Source organism: Adelges cooleyi, unplaced genomic scaffold, assembly GCF_023614345.1.
Source record: "Adelges cooleyi isolate 19-005CV unplaced genomic scaffold, UGA_ACOO_1.1 ACOO_flye_CR_arks_rails_tigmint_CR_PRNA_651, whole genome shotgun sequence".
NCBI classification, from domain to species: domain Eukaryota; kingdom Metazoa; phylum Arthropoda; class Insecta; order Hemiptera; family Adelgidae; genus Adelges; species Adelges cooleyi.
In genome coordinates this window covers 3,077,088-3,099,714 of record NW_026096352.1, presented here as the reverse complement: position 1 = coordinate 3,099,714, position 22,627 = coordinate 3,077,088, and the positions used below count along the sequence as shown (strand labels likewise).

The 22,627-nt window shown below is 31.4% G+C and overlaps 1 protein-coding gene across 3 annotated transcripts in view; it reads right to left on the bottom strand.

Annotated features, from left to right (window-relative positions):
* Positions 1 to 4,985: 4,985 nt before the first annotated feature.
* Positions 4,986 to 22,627, bottom strand: part of LOC126844643 (potassium voltage-gated channel protein Shal) — a 51,319-nt gene continuing 33,677 nt past the window's right edge. The window contains exons 4-5 of one of the 3 annotated variants that reach the window (XM_050582973.1): positions 10,170 to 10,322; positions 7,381 to 8,584 (exon numbers count right to left, since the gene is read on the bottom strand). In XM_050582973.1, coding sequence (XP_050438930.1) covers positions 8,138 to 8,584; positions 10,170 to 10,322 — 600 coding nt within the window. In that variant the 3' untranslated portion in view covers positions 7,381 to 8,137. Of the gene's footprint in view, positions 8,585 to 10,169; positions 10,323 to 22,627 lie in introns of all 3 variants that reach the window. The other 2 variants (XM_050582975.1, XM_050582974.1) reach the window with 2 other exon arrangements.

Here is a 22,627-nt window from a genome sequence, read left to right as displayed (position 1 = left end):
GATTTTTGGGGTTTTTGTTAAAATATAGGCAATTTGCGTTAACACAGTTTTCCAGCAATTAAAAAAAAATTGTAGTGCCGAATTTGTTTTCCGTTTAATATGTTATGAACACATATGAGTTCTAACTACTGACAAATTTTCAACTTAAAGGTCCTAAAATTACGGCTAAAAACTAAAAAAACTTGAACCCCCCCCTAGGGGGTTGGGAAATGGGTTTAACTTAAATTTGATACAACTGACGTGTGCGGGCATACCAAATAAATATTCCTTATAAATTTCAATTTGATTCAATTTTTTTTCTCGAAATTATAGCCAGTAAAAGTTCTAACTTAAAAACTCGTAGGTTTTTTTTTTTTAATTTCAAGTGCGGAGATTTAAACTTTTTCAACTTTTACCCCCATAAAGTACCAACTAGATGAAATTTGTGATTTATAAAGTTGCTACTAAAAGAAATTGGTTCAGTATTAAAAAGTTACGTGTATACAGATAAAAAAAAAGCCTACATCAGAGTAAAACCAATACTTTCGCCGCCCTGCATCGAAGCTAAACTATTTTAACACACTTACCCCACCTAACCCTATCTTAGTATTTACAAATTTACAGTTCTATAGTTATACTAATTAATATGGATCGAATGGAGAATTACAAGACTTTAACGATATATTGTCTTACTTAATCTCATAAAAGATGTCAAGCAAAACTAAATATTTTGTTGTTTAGATACAAATTAGGTGTTCGTTAACTAATGTTTAGATAAAAGAAATTTTTAATTTCAAATATTTATTTTAAATAATTTTATGTCATAACCTAATAAATAATCATAAGTACATTTTTCATTGCAAACTAATTCAGCGTACTTTTTTGATATCTTTTTCCTACTACGCATAAAACATGTTTGAACATTTTATAAAATTTCAAGTTGTAAAACTAAATTTGGAAAGGGTTTAATATAAAAATTGAAAAAATATTCTGACCGATCTCAAGTTAACTTCATGACAAATTCATATCTGTTTTTAGATTGCTTATCGGATCACTGGTTCGCAGGCACGGCGCCAGAATTTTTTTCCTAGGGGGGCGGGAAAGGTCAAGTGAATTTTTTGGAGGGGCAACCACAATAATTTTACCTACTTCTGTCAATAAAAAACTATTATAATGATTTATCAGTGAATGACTTTAATATGTATCAGTGAAATAGTATAAAATATGAATTTATTACAGATTAAGGGACAATATATACTAGTGTACAATTTAAGTAAGGCAACTTTTTTAAATAAGCGTTATTTTTACCTGTCGGCCATCATATAGCTCTTATTGTAATTTATGAAAGTCGAAGTAAAAATGAAGGCTTATAAAACGCCTAACAACCCGTCAGTGGAGATTATAGTTATCGTGTTATACCTACATTCTATTAAACTAAAACAATCCGTCAATAAACACTAAATTTTTGGAAAACACAAACACAAACGTAAATATTATAATTATATATATATATAAATATACACCAAAACACATAATTATATGGGCGACGGATTATTGATAACCGATTGCAAAAACACTCAAAATATATTGATAAAAAAAGGCCACATTTAGTGGCAATGTCATAACTAATAACTAAATTTGTATAGATAAACAGGTTTACATCAAAACAACAATTGTTTTCACAATTTCCGTAATAACTAAATTTGTATATATAAAAATACAGTTATTCAAAATCTGGGTTTTAGGAAAGTTACTTAGGAATAATAATCAAATATTTAAAATTATACTATTTAGCAAAATATCTGGGGGGCGAGAGAAGGGCAAGAATTTGTTATGAGGGGGCGACCGCTCACCCTCGCCTCCCCTTGGCGCCGTCCCTGCTGGTTCGGCCTGTGCGATGAACATAAAATGATGTGCTATGGCTGAAAAAACTGTCGGTATCCAGGGGTCTTAACGTTTCAAAGACTATTTTTACTTTATTACTATCATTTATTTTGAATATTTCGTAGTTGGCTTTATTTTAAAGCCGCTTCCAGATTTAAAAAAAAAATGTATTGTTGTTCATTCAACGTATTCTGCACGTTTTAATCATTTTATAAAAATATATATCTCAAAACAAGTTATTTTTCTTGAGTTCAGAACTGGTCAAAAAAATTACAAAATTTGTATTGTGCATTTTTTATGTTGCTTAGAACTTAAAAATATTAAAAAAATCTGGGGCTTAGAAACTAATTTTAGTATATCGACTTTATACAGCTGTTCAGGAAAGAACTTTGAAGGTGTGATTACAATTAAGTACTTAACACATACATTCACCGAATAGATTTTATTAATTTTTATGTCATTAAATCCAAAATGTCATAATGTAAAGCCACATTCGTTGTGACTTCTGCCTGAGATCTTTTTCAGGTAGATTTGATTTGGTAAGATAAGAGCGCGTACATACCTACTGGAAGCCCTTCAAATGTACAGTTTGCTTTACAACTTTTAGCCGAAACAAAACCCTCAAGATGAACTTGTCCAGCCTTCAATTCTAGAAAGTATGTTTTCATTATTTTCAATAACCAATAATGATGACTGAACATTTGAGGTCGGACTTAATTTTGAGTTGGTTTAATAAAAAAAATATTTGATATTTAAATATTTGTATGTAAAAAAAAAAAAAATATACTAAAAATGATATATAAATAATTGATAATTGTGTGCGATATTAGTATTTGTGCATACAATTGATTATAGAATATATAACTTATATTATGTAAAATGACATTATTTTATTGTGTGCAAGTATGTGATTTAGTGCACACAATATAATCATTACATGTAAATGCTTATTAGTTATTACCTAATAGTTTCAATCTAATATTTGAAGCTCCAAGTATGAGTATTAGAAATAAATATAAATTTTTAAATGTTACTTCAGTTTTTATCGAAAGCTTTAAATGCAGCAACAAATGGTTTCCTTAGGAGCCATTTCTTTAACTCTAACACATGTCATGACGGGTCTTAAGGTAAGTATCAAAAATACTTCTAAAACTTTTACATTCCACTTTTTTCGTTTACCTATTATACAAATTTAATCAGTGGACATTCAGAATTCAGAAACCTTCGAAGTTGTTAGTTAGATATAAATTAAAAATTTATAAACTAGAGTTAAATTTACAGTTTCCTATATTTGAATTTATTTAAATTTCACAAATGAAAAAAATTGTTTAAAAATATACACGGCTATTTTCAACTTTCAATATATAGTTTAATAATAAATTATTATTATTATTATATATAATATTGTAATTAACATTAAAAAAAAGGCCCAAAACTCATATAAAAAATATTTGCATGTTCAGAGCATTTAACTTCTAATTTCTATCTATAACGGCGGAAGTTAGCGGTAATTCGCATATCGGGAAAAAATGTCACCACTTCTCCGTCTATAATAATAACGTATTATTGTTTGTGGATACTTAATTTATATGTAAAATGCTTATAATTCATACTCTCAACTTATTGTTTGCACTGTATTATGTATATACTCTTGCCGTAGAGGCTATAATGAGATTAAATTGTTTAATAAATAGGTAATAATATACCTAATTTTACTAAATAAAAAAAAAGGAAAAACAAAGATAAGTACTACTGATGTCTATAATTAGCTAATAAATTAAAGTAAAATTTAGATTAATTGATGAAAAAACTTATCAAAATTATCCAGTCGGTTAAAAAACAAATTTCAAAAAAGTCCCAATTTTGTTATGTACAACTTATTTTCATTGTAGTCTGGCTTAACTACTGCAGTAAAATGCTCCTTACAAAAGCTAGAAAGTATATGTTGGCGAACAAAAAGCATTTTGTTTATTCAAGCTGAAAAGTGGTTTTTTTTTTGGCAAAATATGCGAAACCTGCTGGTTTACAATGGGGGCTCATCTTCAGTTTTTAATATTATATTAGTATCTATTTTAGATTGTATGTACATGTTTTTCGCTATTAAGACTTTAGAGTTGTATATTTATATATATATATATATATATATATATATATACACACACACATACCCATACTTGCCACTTGTGACAAATATAATCCATATGTGTAATTTAGGAACAACAAAGGTAATAAATAAACTAAAACGTATGCCTAATATATGATTTTAAAGATTTCTTTTATTAAAAATGAAATAACCAATTCTAACACTGCGTTTTCAAAATCAATCTAGGTAAGTCATTTAATTGTTATGTTAAGATAATTATTATGAATTGTTGTTTGTTCATTATATAAATATGGGAGTTGGTCGGGGGAGACAACCGCATTTTTATGCTTATACAGTGTATATAAATTTATCTATAATATATAATAGACCATCGATTGGTGAAACAAAACATTCCAAACAGTGTTTAAGTTTGGAAAAACACAATTGGGTATTGTCGAAGGCGACCGTTACATTTTCACTCAATTGTATAAGATATAATTCAATGAATAATTAAATAAAGCAAACAAATATAGATCCAAATAATTAGCGGCGGGAATTATAGCTTAACAATGTGTAAAACTTTCCGAAGATTGTAAATACATATTTTAAAACAATTTTCTCCGACTATTCTGACCAACTTTTGTTATTAAAGGAAATATAATTAGATACCATTTTTTATGTAGGCTGCAAAAACAACTTTCCAAAGTACCCATTGTGATATACTTTTGTAGTTGCCCATCATCATTATTAATTATCAGTGGCTTTTAAATAAAATTGCGTTGAACGTTAGCCAGAATAACTTTAGAAGTACAATTGGAATATACAATAATAATAACAATAGTTGTGTTATAATAATAACGCGTTTGCGGACAGAAATATTCCGCGGAGTTAAATAAAATCTACAGTACAAGAAAGTACTAATTTGCAGTAAAAAAGACACACAATGTGTTAAATACATTGTGCATTAAATACTATCATTTAGTCTTAAAAGTTTTACATAATTAATAAATACAACAATAGGTAGCGAATTTTCAAAAAAAAAAAAAAATAATTAAAGAGTTTTATTCAACAGTACTTTTGTTTAACATTATTATTAAATATATTAAATACAATTATTCGAAGTCCACTTTATATAACACACTTTTGTAAATTATGTAATGGCAATGAAATATTATGTACTATCATTCTAATAAATATATATACGAATCTAAAATAACAACAAATTTAACTATAATAAGATGTATTTTAAAAGTTCTTCATTGGAAAAACGATACCTATCGGTGATGATATTATACATTATTATCAAAATTATTATAAATTTGTCGACCACAACCGAACGCTAACGGTCTTCGGTTAAATAAAAGAGAAAGGAAGGAAGTACGTATGTAAAAATTATAAAATAGTATTCGCGATCGTTACGCTTATCAATATATAAATATAATAAATATATATTGTGTATATTTATGTGCTTAAATATTTTAAAATCTACTATTGAGTTAGCGCGAGTAATAAAAAAAAAACTAAGTTTAAATACAATACACGTGGATAATGATATTTTTTTTTTTATAATACACAATATTATGTTATATTTGTTATTACTATTAATTATTTGAATGTTTTTTTAGTTCAAAATTCGTATAGCTAAATATATTTTAATCAATAATTATACATAGTATTAAAAATATTGTTCCAGCAGTCGAGCACTAAAATACTTAAAATAGCTCCGACAGCAAAATTGAACAACAATAAGAAGATATGGCCAAGTACATTATGATTCTTTATCTTAATTAGGTAAAAAAAAAAAACAATTTAGAATTTGTTCATTGTAACACTTCTTCAGTGTTTTTGTTGTTGTTATTATTATTATATTGGTGTCATTATTCGTATAGAAGAATTAAATATCTAATATGAAATTGTTTATTACTATTACTTTAGTTGATACAATTACGACGTTTATATACAGTCGTTAATGAGCATTCGCTTAATGGGAACTAACTATTGAATTAAATTCATCTAATTACATTAAATATAACTCTGGGATAAAATATTTCCCAAATGCTAATGCACAATAACATAACTAGGATTAATTTAATGCAAATTAACGACAGCACATAAACGTGGCAGTTAATAATTACAATCAAACCAAAAACCCGATTTTGTCAACTTTGTATATTATGCGGTACTACAAGACATGGTAATATACAATTTATAGTGAAGGTAAGGTTTATAGTTATTTTAAAAATAATATCGATAGCAGGTGTAGGTTTTCAGCAAGTAGTTGAACGTTGTTGAGATTTTTGAAAAATGTGTCCTGTATAGATAAAAGAATAAAAAGTGAAAAATTTGCCTCTATTCATTTAGTTATAATATATAGCATTATATTTTTACTGCGGAAAACCCACAAGTATGTGTACTACTTCAAGTGTAATATGTCTGAAAGTGTTGAAAATTATGTAGTCTCTGATGGACAGAAAATTGTTGTAGTTATCATTTTCGGTAAGGTTAAACAAGGAAAGTATTTTGTTACAGTTGTTTCACGGGGAATATTATTATTTACTATAGTTTGTATTTGTTTCGAAGAACATACATAATAGCGGAACACACATTAACACATAACAAGTATTGTTTTTTTCATCCGTCTGCAAATTACTCATTATATAATAGCTATGTAGCGGGTAACTATCAAATATTATTTGGCATATTATAAGATCTTATTACAATTATACGGACCTAATAATAATAATAATAATAACAACAACAACAAAAAAAATGTAATATAATTACAAAAAAATAATTGGACAGCCAATAGTATATAATAGTTATTATTACTACTGTTATTAATACTTAGTTATAATAAATAATAATAATAACGTTAAGACAATAACTGATGCCAGAGTGTTGACGATAACAGGTGTTACACTATAAAATAACTTATGTACATAATAATAGTGTAATTATATACATACATATTGTATTAGGTATGCACGCCGAGGGCGTTAAATTAGAGAAGCGACATGGTTTATGTGGCACCATGCCCGGTTTTCCATTGACCAATCGAATGAAATTACTCTTAAAAATAGTAAATACAATTTTTTTAACCAAAAATTTTACTTTGTATAAGTTAAGATAAATACTTGTTATAAATTCGCTAAAATACTGAAAAATCGACCAATTTTTAATTAATTAAAAAATCAAAGAGATGAAATTTTTTCAACCGACACAATACGACTAAAAGAATCAACGTAATATAAGTAAGTAATTGTTTTTATTATTATAATATGCATTTTCCAAAAAAAACATAACATTTATCTATAAAAAATACTTCACACGTTTAATGGCTTAAAATGATATGAGTTTTAATGTGCACATAGTTTACATACGATAATTACAATAACAATAAACTTCAAACATTTTTTTTTAAAATAAAATTGCCTATGCGAATGTATTTTCATAGGCAGATGTTAAGTATACTAACATTTTCTTAGTTGAATATTCACGATATTAATTTTATAGTTAATTCGTATAATTGAAATAATGAAATGTTTTACAAATAATATTTAAGCTATGTATTTTTTGAAAAATTTAAACAATTTTTTTTTGACACGATGATATATATATGTATATATCATCGTAATATCGTAATATATACACATCTTAATTTATAATGATTAATGTAGTATAGGTTTGTTTTTTAATGGGTTTTTTTGGTTAGTAATCCGGTCATTGCTTCAACATTGTAATTGTAATAGTAAGAACTAATAATAATGTGCCGTAGCCGAATCGCTTTTCTCGTACAGTGCAGATCCTCTGCTCCCTACCGCCTAGGATTAGTTTTCCAAGAAGGAGTTTTATCGCCCGTTTCCTTACTCAACACACGTACAATATTATAATTTGATTATTATTACTATGTTTGTTTGTTATTGTTATTTGTGCGGGCAGGCCGGTTCAGTAATGTTATTACAGGTCGGGTATAGCGGCAAAATGGTTGAACGCGCTCTCGACGTGCAGATTATACGGGTATTAGATGTTACCCGGCGACTGTAGCGGTCGGGGAGGCAAGGGGGGTTGTATATAGTAATTGAATAATATATATATTTAAAATGGTATTCACAACGCGCTACACTTAAGTCTATTGAAACAATTAATAAATATAAGACAAACAAATAAATAAATAAAAAACGTTTAGACGCACTAGAGGAACGTGATGCGCACATCCGATCTGTCGGCATCGGCAGCCGTAATGGACGGGGACGGCGGGTAGGAAGCCGTGCCATACTCGGCGTCCGAGTTGGGATAGGACTCGGGTATGTTGACTACCACGGACGAATTGCCGATGTTGGGTTGGCGGGTCGCTGGAGCCATGTTCACCATGGGGACGGAACCGATTCCGCCGCCGACGTCGATGTTGTCCGCATCGCTGCTCGCACAGCCGCCGAAGCCGCCGCCGCCGCCGGATCCGCTGGTACTCGCCACGGGAGTGTCCTTGTTCGATAACGCCATGTCACAGCTGTTGTACTCCAGAGAGTTACTCGACATGCCGACTGACATGGCCTGAGCACTGTTCACGTGCACTTCCACCAGCGTCTCCCTCGCGACCGGTTCGGCCGCTGAATCCGGCGAGCCCTCTCGGTCGTGCATCTGAAAAACGTCCAACTAGGATTATTGCAAATATTTTTAGTTTTCCCAATCAAAAAAAAAAAAAAAATACAAAATTTTAATTATACAGTCGCAACTAGGGTTAAAATTCTGGGGGAGGGGGGAGTCAACAGTCCTCACCAAAACTGTGGACTACCAATAAGCCGTGGGGGTCAACCCTACATACATACCATCACACGTTTTCAAACTAAATTTTAGTCAGAAGGGGCTAAGCCCCCCCCCTAGTTGCGTCACTGATTTTATTATAGCTGTGTCAGTACAACATGTTTCAGCGTACGGCACAAGCTTTTTAATACCGGACCGCGTGGTTAAGTGCTAATTAAACGATAACAATGATGACAATACAATAATATAATATAATATCGTTTGTGTTAAAAGTATTAATATATATACAGTATATAAAGACTAGTAGAACAAAACTACTTTTGAGCGGCGAGTGTGTGTGTCAGTGTGTTGGGGGCGGTAGAGGAGAGGAATCGTGTCCGTAATCAGACCGGCCGAGAGGTCTCTTTTGGTCGTACACCGTAGATGTGTATTTACAAAAACCACGGTCAATGTTTCTGGGCCAGAGTCGTGCCATTAGTGTTAGGTTTCCATTAATAATACACAATACGGTATACACGCTATCGTTGAGGCCATATTTTATACAGCCGGGTACTTACATGCATAGATTCTAAACTATATATTATAAGGTTTACTAGGTTTACTAATTAGTGCCTAGACAATAACTAGATTAATGACATCGATTACAATAAAGCCTTGAACTATGGCGAACAAGAGACCAGAAGCAATCTTCAGCTGTTAAAGTCGTTATAGCTTGTATACAGACCAAGCTGTGGTTAAAGAAATAAAGCGTAACAATATTGCATACAAATTATGTAAATGTAGATCATAATACAGTGGTCTCTAATAAATATATCCATAAGAAAGTAATTATAAAACTCTTTTAGTGGCTGCTACAGCCTTATACAACATCCTGTAATCGAATGTTACGTACACTAAGATATTGGACACGATATGTTATAGCATAAAAACGAATAATTCGACAAAATTCCATATGGTGAAAAAAATGGAAGAAGCCAAACTGAAATCAATAACCAAGGTGAACTCTTAAAACATTTTTGTAAACCATAAAGCTGTGTGCTCTCAAGGTTATGCTGTCAGTACAGTACATACATATTCAAGCAAACATTTTATTTTCGAATTAATGTAGCCTACTAAGATTAGTCGATAAAATATTATTCGGGTAGTATTAGATTACTTGAAATGTACATATGCGTTACGTTTTATTTCCATCGTAATTTATACCCCCCTCTATAATAAACTGTGTAATTCAAATTAAAAACTAGAATAAAATGACTAAGAACTGATTGAGTTGATTCTCAGCTACAGAATTAGTAGTTAATTTAGCGAGCTACAATAAGATAATAGTTTTAACTACATTAAGTATCTAAATTGACTAACAACCATTATGAAAAATATACATATTATATACTCTACTTATTATACCCACGTTGAATAGCTCCACTCAACGTGTCGCATGTATGGAATATAGAAACTAACAAACCTGATACCGTGGATTACAGCATCTTGTACAGCACGAGCTTAGGAAGTTCACCCTGCTTAGTGCCGAATGGCTTGGGCTCAGTAGGGGAGATGGCGAACACGGCCTTTTTGACTGAACATTATATGGCACTTCTAGTTCCACAAACTCTCTATCCTATCAACCGAAAAACAAATTTGTAATAATAATTATAATTCATTTTCATATAGTTTAATATTCGTATTATAAATCTGTAATTATTTAAACATTTTAATCAGGATGGCCCATAAAATGTCTATAATGTAAATTGTTAAAACAGAGTAAGATGCTTTTTTTTTACAAAACATTCAAATACAGATTGTCTCATTTATCACTTTTACAGTACTTATATCCATCTATACATTTTCTTATCGTTTTTCATTTATCCAAAACATAATTTTTGACCTCACTATAGTTTTTTACACCTATTCTTGCACCCTAAGTGTCAGTTTTTCTTTGTTATACAACACACCTGTTACCTTCTTCTATAACATCAGACCACACGATTTATTTTAGTTTACTCGTAATATCTTCGATTAAATTACATCATTCTCTTGAGTATTCCCAATTAGCAAATACTTAAAACGTTCAACTCTACATACTCTACTCTTTTTTTAAAACACCGCAGGTTTTCTACTTCAATTTCTAAAACTACTATAGCTTAACCTTAACTCTGAAGTATTGTTTTCTGTACTAAACCTACATACTTACACTCAAACGATCTTCTCCAATGTCTTAACCTTCATTTTTCTAGTCTAACCATACGCATCTTATAAATTGATTTATTACCAAAAAGGATAAGGCTTTAATAATGACTTTTATACAAATTAGGTATTTATTTGAATGTAAAAAGTATATTTCAACAAAACGCAATTTTTTAGGGTAATTATTTTACTCAGTTATTTTTGTATAGAAGATTAAAACAAATGTAGTGAATAACCCGTCTCAACGGTATTGTTACCTTGAAGTGACGAGAATCTAACGCGTATGAGTGATTTGTACATTTTACAGGAGAGAATAATTAAATAAAGTGTTCTTATGGATGATGTTTATTAGTTTTATTTAATATCTCTTTTTAAAAATGCAAGAATAATTATAAAACAACACAAATAATAAACGTCTTCTTTATAAATACTGTATGATCAAAAATTTCTTTTTGAAAAGTATTTTACTTATGTTCTTTGGTTCTTGTCGCTTTATTTATTGACTATTTAATTTAAACATTAACCACGAATAACAAAACATTATTTATAATTTTGAAATTACGTATCATTAAAATAAAATAAAAAGTTCAGTTGGCTCAATCTATATTAGATATGTTATAAGTAAAGAAATAATAAAAAAACAAGTGCAATACGATAAAAATAAGAACTAACTGTAAAATAGTTTGAAAAACTGTACTTTCACTATTAAATATCTGACTAAAAATGATATTTATATTCATGAATTTGTGTTTTATTGACAATATATTATTTTTTGAGAAGGAGGAATGGCCGAGTGGGTAAAACGACCAGTCCCGGATAGCGATTTCACAAAGAAACCATCTCATGATGGTAGCGTTGGGCCTTTATGGCCCGTTAAGCTAAATGATGATGATGATATTATTTTTTGGCATAATATCTTTTATATTATAAATTTTGTTTTCAAAAGAGTTTAAGTAAGAAAAAAACACAAATGAATATTATACAGGATGAGTTTTTAAGGAGAAAATACTTATTTATCTCAATATAGTTGAAATTTGTAGTTTTTTTTTTTAGAAACTTAATGAAAATGAATGTCATTAAGAATATTTGCTGAACATTTTTAATGGTCGATATCAGTTTTTGAGTCAGTACTTTTAAAGTTATTAAAGTTTAATATTTAGGGCGGGATAAATAAGGCAAATATTTGTTAATTTTATAAAATTTTACAACAACATAAATAAAAAACAAAAGTCTGTAATTATTTACCAAGAAAATGACTGACATTTTCCTTAATGAATCATTCCGTAATCGAGTACTTTCATTTTGCTCATTAATAAAAGTTCAAAATAAAATAACAAAATCGTACTGGCCATTTCGTTCACTATTAATTATTTATTTAATTGCTATGTTTATTAAATTATTGTCGGAGGGAGCAAAATAATTAGTATTTGATTTAGTTAGCAAGTTTCAAAATAACTAATTTAATTGTGGCCAAACGGTAAGCGGTGATGAAGTTGTATAATTTACTTGCTCCCTCAATTTTCAAACGTCTGTTTACAACCCGTTTTTGTAATTTAATTTTAAGACCCCTTAAATGATGTCGTCATTGTAATATGAGGTGATGGCAAAAGCTACTTTAGTGTGTTTGAGGGAATAATTTAATCAATAATAATGATATCATGAAAAATGTTTTCGCTAACAACGGAAGAGTGTTAAGTGTTTTATCATAAATTAACTAGGTCACGCGCAAACGGTGGCTTGTACGTCGTTTTGCAATGAATTCTACTAATCAGCCAGGCAATGTTTACACGGCGCCAAATCAAATTGTTATTGACCAAGCAATTTTAAATGGAATACAAAATGAAAACGAAAGTTTAAAAAAAATGGTATTAGATCTACAAGCGAATATCGCACAATTGCAGAGCCAATTGTTAGACTTCCAAGTGAGTAAAATAAATAATACTAATACAAATAAAAACTCTAGTCATATAGAGTTACATGAAGAAACGGGTTCTAGCTCAGGTGCTAGTTATAGCCCGCAGAAAAAACGCACAAAATTGGGAGAAAACACTTCTGTTAAAACTGTGCCCAAAATATACAAACCACCACCGATTACGGCTTGTGGTGTTCAAAATATACAACATTTAATTAGTTGTTTAACACGCGAAGAAGCTGCTGGTCACGAGCAACAGCTAAAAACAAATGCTAACGGTGACATAAAAATCCTAACAGGCGATGAACACCAATTCAGACGCACATTAAAAATTTTAGACGAAAACAAAATTGAGTATCACAGATATCAGCTAAAAACGGAAAAAAAAATGTCGTGTTGTATTACGCGGTTTACATCCAGATACTGATATCTGCGAGATCAAAAGAGACCTTGCCGACCTAGGTCATTCTGCAGTCGAGGTTTCGAATATCCAAATTAAAAAGAAACTTAACCCAAATGAAAAAAACAGCAAATGGAAGTATATAAAACTACCTTTGTTTTTTGTGGACCTAGATCCGCAAGCAAATAACAAAGATATCTTTGGAGTAGACAGTCTTTGCTACCACAAAATTAAAGTCGAACCTCCAAGAAAAAAAAAAGAAGTGCCACAGTGTAAAAATTGTCAATCCTTTTTACATACCCTCAATTTTTGTCACAAAAAACCGGTTTATGTCAAATGTGGCGAAGGTCATAAAACAGAGAAACTGTTCAAAACCAAAAAAATCAAAAGCTAAATGTGCAAATTGTGGGGAAGCTCACACCGCCAACTGGAAGGGGTGCTCTGCCTACAAAAAGGCTGAAGAACGGGTGCATCCAAAGAAGACAACTGCGGTACAGCGTATTCAGCAAAAGTCAGTTAAAAAAGTAACCACGAATAATACCTATGCTCAAACGGCTAGTTCTTCTAGTACCCAACAGATGACGACACAAAAGCCTTTACAGCAACAGCAGGAAAATAATGATGTCTCCTTAAAAAAGGTATTATCCGCTCTGGCTAACATTACAAAAACGCTAAACAATGTTACTTCTAGATTAGATAGGTTAGAAAATAATAACCAGTCCAAAGCTAAGAACAACGCGCAAAAGAAAAATAAATGAACCGTACACTGCGGATCATAGCGTGGAACGCCAACGGGTTAGTACAACGTAAACAAGAACTTGAAAACTTCTTAAACACTGAAAATATTGACATTGCTCTTGTATCTGAAATACACTTCACATCATGGACTGTTCTAAAAATAAAAAACTATAAAATCTATACAACTTTACACCTGAGTGGTAGAGAACGTGGAGGTACAGCTGTAATCATAAGAGATACCATAAAGCACTTCGAGCTTGAAAAATACTCAGAACTGTACATACAAACTACAAGTGTTCGTGTTAAAGATGGGAATAATAACCTCACGGTTACGGCTATTTAATGCCCACCGCAAGGAGGTGCAGATGAAATTAAATTTACTGCATTTTTCCAAACGCTAGGAGACCGATTCATTGCTGGTGGTGACTATAATGCCAAGCACTCTCACTGGGGATCAAGACTGATCACTCCGAAAGGGCGTGCTCTACTAAAAGTAGCTAACACTATAAATGCTGAAATAATTTCTACTAGAGAGCCAACCTACTGGCCAACCGATTCTAAGAAAATCCTCGACCTGCTTGACTTCTTCGTAATTAAAGGCATCTCCTCTAATTATCTTGAAGCTGAAGGACTAACAGAGCTAACGTCCGACCACATCCCTGTGTTATTATCGTTAAGCTCAAATGTCATTATGAAAAAACGAAAATAGTTTCTAACAAACAAATACACGGACTGGGACCTGTTTAGAAATATTCTGGAAGAAGCTATCACTCTTTTTGTGCGGTTAAAGTCGTCAACAGACATCGAAATAGTAGTACATAAACTGACTAATGACATTGTTGAAGCGGCAAAAACGGCAACATCTGAAGCTCAAAAAGGCAACGACCGCGAGTTTAACTACCCGAAAGAAATCAGAGAGTTTGTTCAACAAAAGCGGCGAACAAGACGAATTTGGCACAGAACTCGACACCCATCCGATAAAACCGAATGGAACCGAGTCAGCAAAATACTACACGATAAAATCAAAGAAGTGAAAAATGAAACATTTAAATCGTATTTGTGTGGCTTATCTGCAACAGCCGATTCCGATTACTCGTTATGGAAAGCCACAAGACGATTAAAAAGACTTCGCGTTCATATACCACCCATCCGAAAGGAAGATGGCACTTGGGCGCGCAGTGAACAAGATAAAGCTGAAGTATACGGACATTATCTCGAGCGTGTATTTCAGCCAAACAACATAATTTCTGAACTTGACAGCATCCAATGTCAGCCACTTATTTCTACAAGAGAAATCATACGGAATTTTACACCACTTGAAGTAGCCCATGAAATCGATACCAACATCAACACGAAAAAGGCACCTGGATACGACGAGATCAGCCCACGCATCCTTAAAGAGCTACCTAAGAAGGCAATCATCCACCTTACTCACATCTTCAACGCCATCTTTCGAACGAAATTTGTTTCCGAACAATGGAAAAAAGAGCGGAGGTAATTATGTTGCTCAAACCTGGGAAACCGCCCGAACAAGCCACCTCTTATCGGCCGATATCGCTTCTACCATGCATGTCAAAACTATTCGAAAAACTTCTTCTTAAGCGTCTTAGCCCACTTATTGAAGCAAAACAACTCATACCAGATCACCAGTTTGGATTCCGCCATAAACACTCGACCATCGACCAAGTTCATCGCTTAACGAACGTGATCAGTAAGGCGTTGAAAGAGAAAAAATACTGCTGTGGTGTATTCCTTGATGTGGCCCAAGCTTTTGATAAAGTTTGGCACAAAGGTTTATTACTAAAACTGCAAGAGCAGCTCCCACATACGTGGTGTGCACTTCTCAAATCATATCTGACTGAAAGACAGTTTCGTGTTAGATACGAAGAAGCGATCACTAACTGGAAGAGTATATCAGCTGGAGTACCTCAAGGTAGTGTTCTCGGACCTATTTTGTACTTACTCTATACAGCTGATATTCCAACTAATGACGACACAACGATAGCTATGTTTGCCGATGACACGGCAATACTGTCAACCAATAAGGACCAACAAGCTGCGACTGAGATCCTACAAGTGACAATCAACAACGTTTACGACTGGACAAAGCGTTGGAAAATAAAAATCAGTGACAAGTCGGTGCACGCCAACTACACGCTACGTAAAACCGCATACATCCCAGTCACGCTAAATCAACAGATAATCCCACAAAATGATTCAGCAAAATATCTGGGAATGCACCTTGACTCGCGACTTAACTGGAAACATCATGTACGCCAGAAAAAGTTGCAAATCAAAGAAAAAATGCGCAAACTGTATTGGCAAGTTGGGTGACACTTCGAGCTAGACCTAACCAGCAAACGTCTCCTGTATGTATCGATCGTTAAACCGATTTGGATCTATGGTATTCAACTATGGGGTTGCGCCAGTAAGTCTAATATCGAACTCATCCAACGTTGCCAAAACATCGCTCTTCGTACCGTTGTTGCAGCATATCGGTATGATAAGAACGACATCATCCACTGCGATCTAAAAATAACATCCGTGCAGGATGAAATTACCCGGTTTGCCCGCAAACACGCAAAAAGACTGGAGCTTCACTCAAATACAGCTGCCATACAACTCCTCGACAACTCGCAAGACATCAGACGACTCAAACGACTGAAGCCATTCGACTTAGTCTAATTATTAGATTAAGAATGGGACTACTTCACTGGAAGTAGAATCCCACACATGTTTTGTATATGTATATATATATATTTTACTCATATGTATGTAGGTAGGTATGCGATTGTATTGATAATTAACGACCTGGACTTGTTTCTAAGTTTCAAATAGTTTTTGAAAATACGAATAAAGTGTTTTGGGTTTTTACTATTTAAGTGAACATGGTAGTTAAAAAAAAGGCCATTCTTGTGATTTTAAATCACTAGTTCAACGAGTTGTATGCTCAAAGGTAAACGGAAAATGTCAAAAAAAGTGTTTATACAATTACCTACTTCAAAAAACAAATAGCATAAATATTTTCCTCCCATTATCACCTGCGTTTGATTAATTTATGGCAACAAGCTGTATTTTACTGCAGAGGGTTTTGAGTTTGTATTGAAATTAAACATTAATTTCGTTTGTTGAACTTCTTGAGATACTCTAGACATAGACATATTCATAAAGCAGACAAACAACAAAATCATTGTAATCCAGATCCCCTCAAATGGTTTGCTAATAATAACTCTTAGCCAAAAACCAGATATATTTATTACCGTACTTGTTTTTAAACGACACAATTATCTTATCTTATAGTTTAGTTAGTATTGTTTATAGTCTAATCGCTAAAACAATTAGAAGATAATTATTATTTTTCATATCGACCACGTCTTTGTGTTCTCTAGTATTTGACAGATCGGGTATATTATAGTTATATTTTGAGGGTAGACGCTCAAAGTCCTCAAAATAAAATGCATTAATTCATTTTAAGTCTATAAACAAACAAAAGCGGCATATAAAAAAAAACAATAGTGCATAAAAAAAGTGTATAACAGCGTTTTAAAATAATGTACCCGGATTTTTATAATTACCGTTCAACACATAAATTTATCTCTGACGCATTGTGATTAAAATGAGAGGACGTACCATCATAATAAATAAATGGCGATACCGCAATAAATAATAATATAATAATAATAATAATAAATACATCATTATTCTCCAAAATACTGTGGCTGGATTTATCGACGTTTCGTTGCTATATAATGAGCAAATCACTAGAGAAAAATAGATTCGTTTTATGGCATTTGACGCTTTACGTGCGTATACGATACACTTAGTGTCAACTTTTTTAAAAACAACATTTATCATTTTGAAAAAAAAAATGATCTATGGGTCATAATTTGTCGTGCCAATTTTGTTATTCGTACATGATAAAAACCTGAAAGCTCTTATAGAAAGTTGGTCGAAGTTCGACCTTGTTTTATTCTACTTATAAGGTTACTTGCGTTTGCATGCATTGCACTGTTTGATTACATTGAAATATTTTACTTCTTCAAAACAATTTTGGACCACTGTTCTGACTTCTCAGTGTAGCACATTTGTACTGTGCTTTTTTTAATTTGCCAATTAGCTAGTCGGGGTTTAGTTAAAAACTATTATTTTATCAAGATGGCCATTTGATTATCTTTTCATAAACATGTAAATGCCTTAGTTTGAACTGCCATCAGGCCGTCAAGATTTTCTCTAAAGCAATTTTTAAAATAATGATTTCTTAATTTTATTATTTAAGGATTAAGATATTTTTAGGCAACCCTTTTTTATTTTTAAAGAACAAAAAATCTTAGATCCAAATGGAGTTTAAAATTGGAATTTGTATTTTTTTTGACATTAAAAATAATTATTAAATTAAAAATGTTTTAAAGTTAAATATAAACATTCAAATTTAAGTTATCATCAATAGCAATAGATTCTTGTATTTTTTAATTAAATATTATACCTAGCTGTTAATAAGAAAAGATAAAAAATAATATAATAAAATATTTATATCAATATAAATATACTAATTCTGATTTGTGAAATTATTTAGTTTACAATGAAATAATAATTTTAATATGACTATCAAATTGATTTTTCTTAAACATAGACACTTGTTAAACGATTTGTCATTACAAAATGTATAACTAGGTTGTCATAGATCTGTATTATATTTAGCTTTAGGCCATGGTAATTTGTGTAATATTTGTAATGAGTTTTTGAAGAATTGGACATATTGTGTTGTTAAATATGATTGGATGGTTAAAAAAATAGTTACATTTAGTACATTTTGTTTTTCTCGATAAGCTTAGAGTTGAACATAGTGTATATAACTAAGTGAATATAATAAATATAACCTTCAGTAGTATAGTAGTTTTTGTTCGTATGATTACAAATGTACCTTATGCACGTTCCAAATGTAACACAGAGAAATATTCAATTTTACCGTTGAAGGTTGGCCGTTAGCCTATTCGTAAAAAAAAGTTATAGTGGGTCGCTACACAAAAAGCGTTATTCGAATATTTGACAAGGAGCAAAAAGGCTAAATGTAGGTACATCAGTTATATGTGTTTAGACATTTTATTGTCATAAGAAAAAAAATTATCGAGTGTCAAACTATTTGACGGGGTTCAACGTTTCCAAGTAGGTAAGGCGTTGCAAAACCTAAGTTTTATATGAGGTCCTTTCCGAACTTTTGAATAGAAAAATACAGTAGAACTTATTGAACTTTTGACCTTCCTAAGTGGATATAGTGATAAAAACGATGTAAGATATTTAAAACTAAATCTTCTGAGCCAGACGCATCAAGGCTAAGGTGATTCTTTCAATGCATCAGTCTTACTGTTTATTATATCTTTTTGGTTTCTCCAAATTATCCACAAAATGATTGAATTAATCTTGAAAGACTGTGAACCTTTTCATTTGAACTCGGTGTAAGTCAACATTTCCTGAACGTATTTTACTGTTTTCGCGAAAAATCCACCGTCTTAATACTTACGACACACATTAAACACGAGGTGTTGCTCTAATAATCACTCTTCTTAATCTATTTTTTATTTCGTACAAAAAATGTGCATGAATGTATAAAATGAAAACTGTATCGTCGACGTGGTTTTGAATGAAAAGTATTTTTGTCGTTTGGAGACTATATATTCGCTCAAACTGTATCTACGTATGAAGTAAGCTAAAAGTTTTAGACGTCCTCGGCATAATTCTCATTTAAAATGTAAATCTGCCTTTTCCCGAATGACCCTAAGATTAGCTACGAAAAAGTTTCATTTTAAAACCGAAGAAGCTAACGTGAAATCCGTCTCTGAATTATTTTTACGTTGGGCATATAGTTAAACTTATAAATTTCGAATATTTGTTTACCAACCGGGTAGAAATAAATGCTTTGCCATCTATCTTTTTTATTTGCAAATAAATTAAGCTTATAAAAAAGAATATTTCAACGATGATTTTAACCGAAACACTACAGTAATTATATGTCCTTATCTGGGCGGTGGAAATTGCTTAGGTAATGTATATATATGTAAAATTAAATTTTTTTATGTACAAATAGACGTGGTTATTGCCTTTATTAAGTGTTACTATAATTGAGGTGCCACGCCGTAATCGTAATTATGACTTAAAGTGTTATTTTTCACATGGGGTGGACTAACTAAACTTTCTCTCAAATTCGTTTCATTTTCGTATAATGGAATCCGCGAAGACCGTCAACCCTCGGTGTACGTTATAACAGTTAAAATAACATTTTCAACTTGTGAATAGGTATCGTTTTGATACCTACAACAATGAAACTCGCTCGACCGTTATAATTGCAATTTGATAATGTAAGCTAACTTATTGAAAACGATGGCATAATATACTCGTGATACAAGTAAAAATAATTGTCCATTGATAGACTGCTGAAGTACACTGTATATACTATATACTATAAAGTGTCGGTGTATACCAGTGTATCGACCTTATTTCGGAATAAAATCCAAAATTTTGTATACATTTTATAGGATTTTTTCTTCGAACCTGAATCTGGCTACAGAATTTCTCTAGCACTCCAATTTATTTTTTAATTACCTTTAAAGTTTTAGACAATTTACAGACTTACTTACTTATGGTTCTTAAAATCGTATTTTACAGTGTTATTATTTATTACTATTCGTAGAATACGAATATTTCCTATTACCAATTTTTCACTGACCTTCAGTTTTGTTAGATATTTTCCCCCTATATTTTTTCCCGTTTGACATTTTCCCTTTTATCTGTCATATATAAATGAACTGTTGTGCAGAAATATATTTTTTTTACAGTATATACTAATGTAGAATATGTTAAATTTGGCAATGATCTGCCAACAAAGTAACTAATTAATTACAAATATTGTTTGATTTTATTATGGATTTTTGTATAATGTTTTATTTCCATAATAATAGTAAATAAAGAAAACTATTATTGACTCGCCGTATAGATTTTGTACGCTTCGTCTATCAAAACTCAGTCGATATCCTTATACGGTTTACTCGAAAACTAGGTACCTTTAGTTCCTATACTATTAACTATGATGTTATGCAGTCGGCCAATGAGACATAAAACAGTCTCATTGGAAAGTTAAACAGCTTTCTTTGTTTCGTATCGGTTAGGTTAGATTAGATTAGGTAAAGGTTAGGTAATATTTGATCTATTCATGTATAAAGAATTTTTTTAATAAAACACTTTTTAACAAACATAAGAACTTTAAAAAAAATGCATTCTCGAAAATCAATACTGTAAATATATGTATAGAGTGATCAACTTTAAGTAATGGCCTCATTATCTTAAAAATAATTGCAATTTAGTAGTTTTTCTTTTTGAAATAATTTTTGAAGGGTTCCGGGCAAATTGATTGAAGTGTCAAAAGCATACGAGTATATGCGGAAAATGAAAAAGAAACTCTTCAGTGTTACTATGGTTTTCAATGCTTTTGAACTACAAATAAAATTGGACAAACTTGTATAAGAGCACGCTGCATTAGCAGTAGTTTCCAGATTAACTGCCATAAAAAAGACGAGTTTATCATTTTTTTGATTTTGCCCCGAAACGCTTATTATATTTGGTTCATGTTTTTTTGCAATGTTTTAAGATGCCCTAATATAAAATATTTATTGTTTTTGGTATTCTAGAGCTCTATTAACTTTAGAAGTTTAAATTGTAACGTATATATGTTATCATTACTTTTTAATCATAGTGTTTTACTGAAAATGTTGACTGGTCAGCTATGAATAATTACTTATAGAGTTAATACACATAAGCGTTAAAAAGATGAGATGAGCAGTGTAGTGAAATATAATTTTTCTTTTCATGTTTTTCGTATTACATACCTACGGATTATTCCTGATACCATTTCGAGAGTTTCTACTATAATATAAAACAAATCGGTCATTAACATAATAGCGATTTTAATGTTTGTGAAAATCGAATAATGGTTGATCGTTTGAACAGTATAATCATTATTTTTAACAACTTAGTTACTATTTTTGTTTGTCTTTTATTTTTTACACAAACAGCATTTTCGCAATAACTAAACTAACAAACCTAAATGATTGAGGTTAAGCTGTGTCGATTGATGCTTGATCCCGGATGGGTGACCACCCGAGATTTTTAGCGGCGACCCATGCCATGCCATGCCCACAATAAACAGCAAAACCGATCAACAGCTAATGGCTATAGTAGTCGAAGCTTAAAAAACAAAACTTGCTTAAATAGATAAAACATTTCGTTTTGTATCTTACGCGACCCGCGTGATAATAAAACGGGCGGTGACTGATACATTTTAGGCTCAAGATACAATCTTCGAGACTAAAAACCCTTTCAGCTTTTAAATGTTAGCAGTTATTTAGGTTACACAACCGATATTTGACGTACAAACACGGTTTCGACGATCCAGATCGATTAATCTCCGTTGCGATGTAATCGAAATATAATATTATACAACTTATAAGTGAACGACTATTTGATTAACGGTGTAAGTATAATGAGAATGGCCGGGGTAGATGTCAAAGCGGTGTTTGCCGAGGGTGGAATACGGTTTTCGCTTGTGTACACACGAGATGTAGAAAAAATATTATTTGACCAGGAAAATATTACAATGAACAAGTTGAGTCGATATATGAGAGAGAGAAAGGGAGAAAAA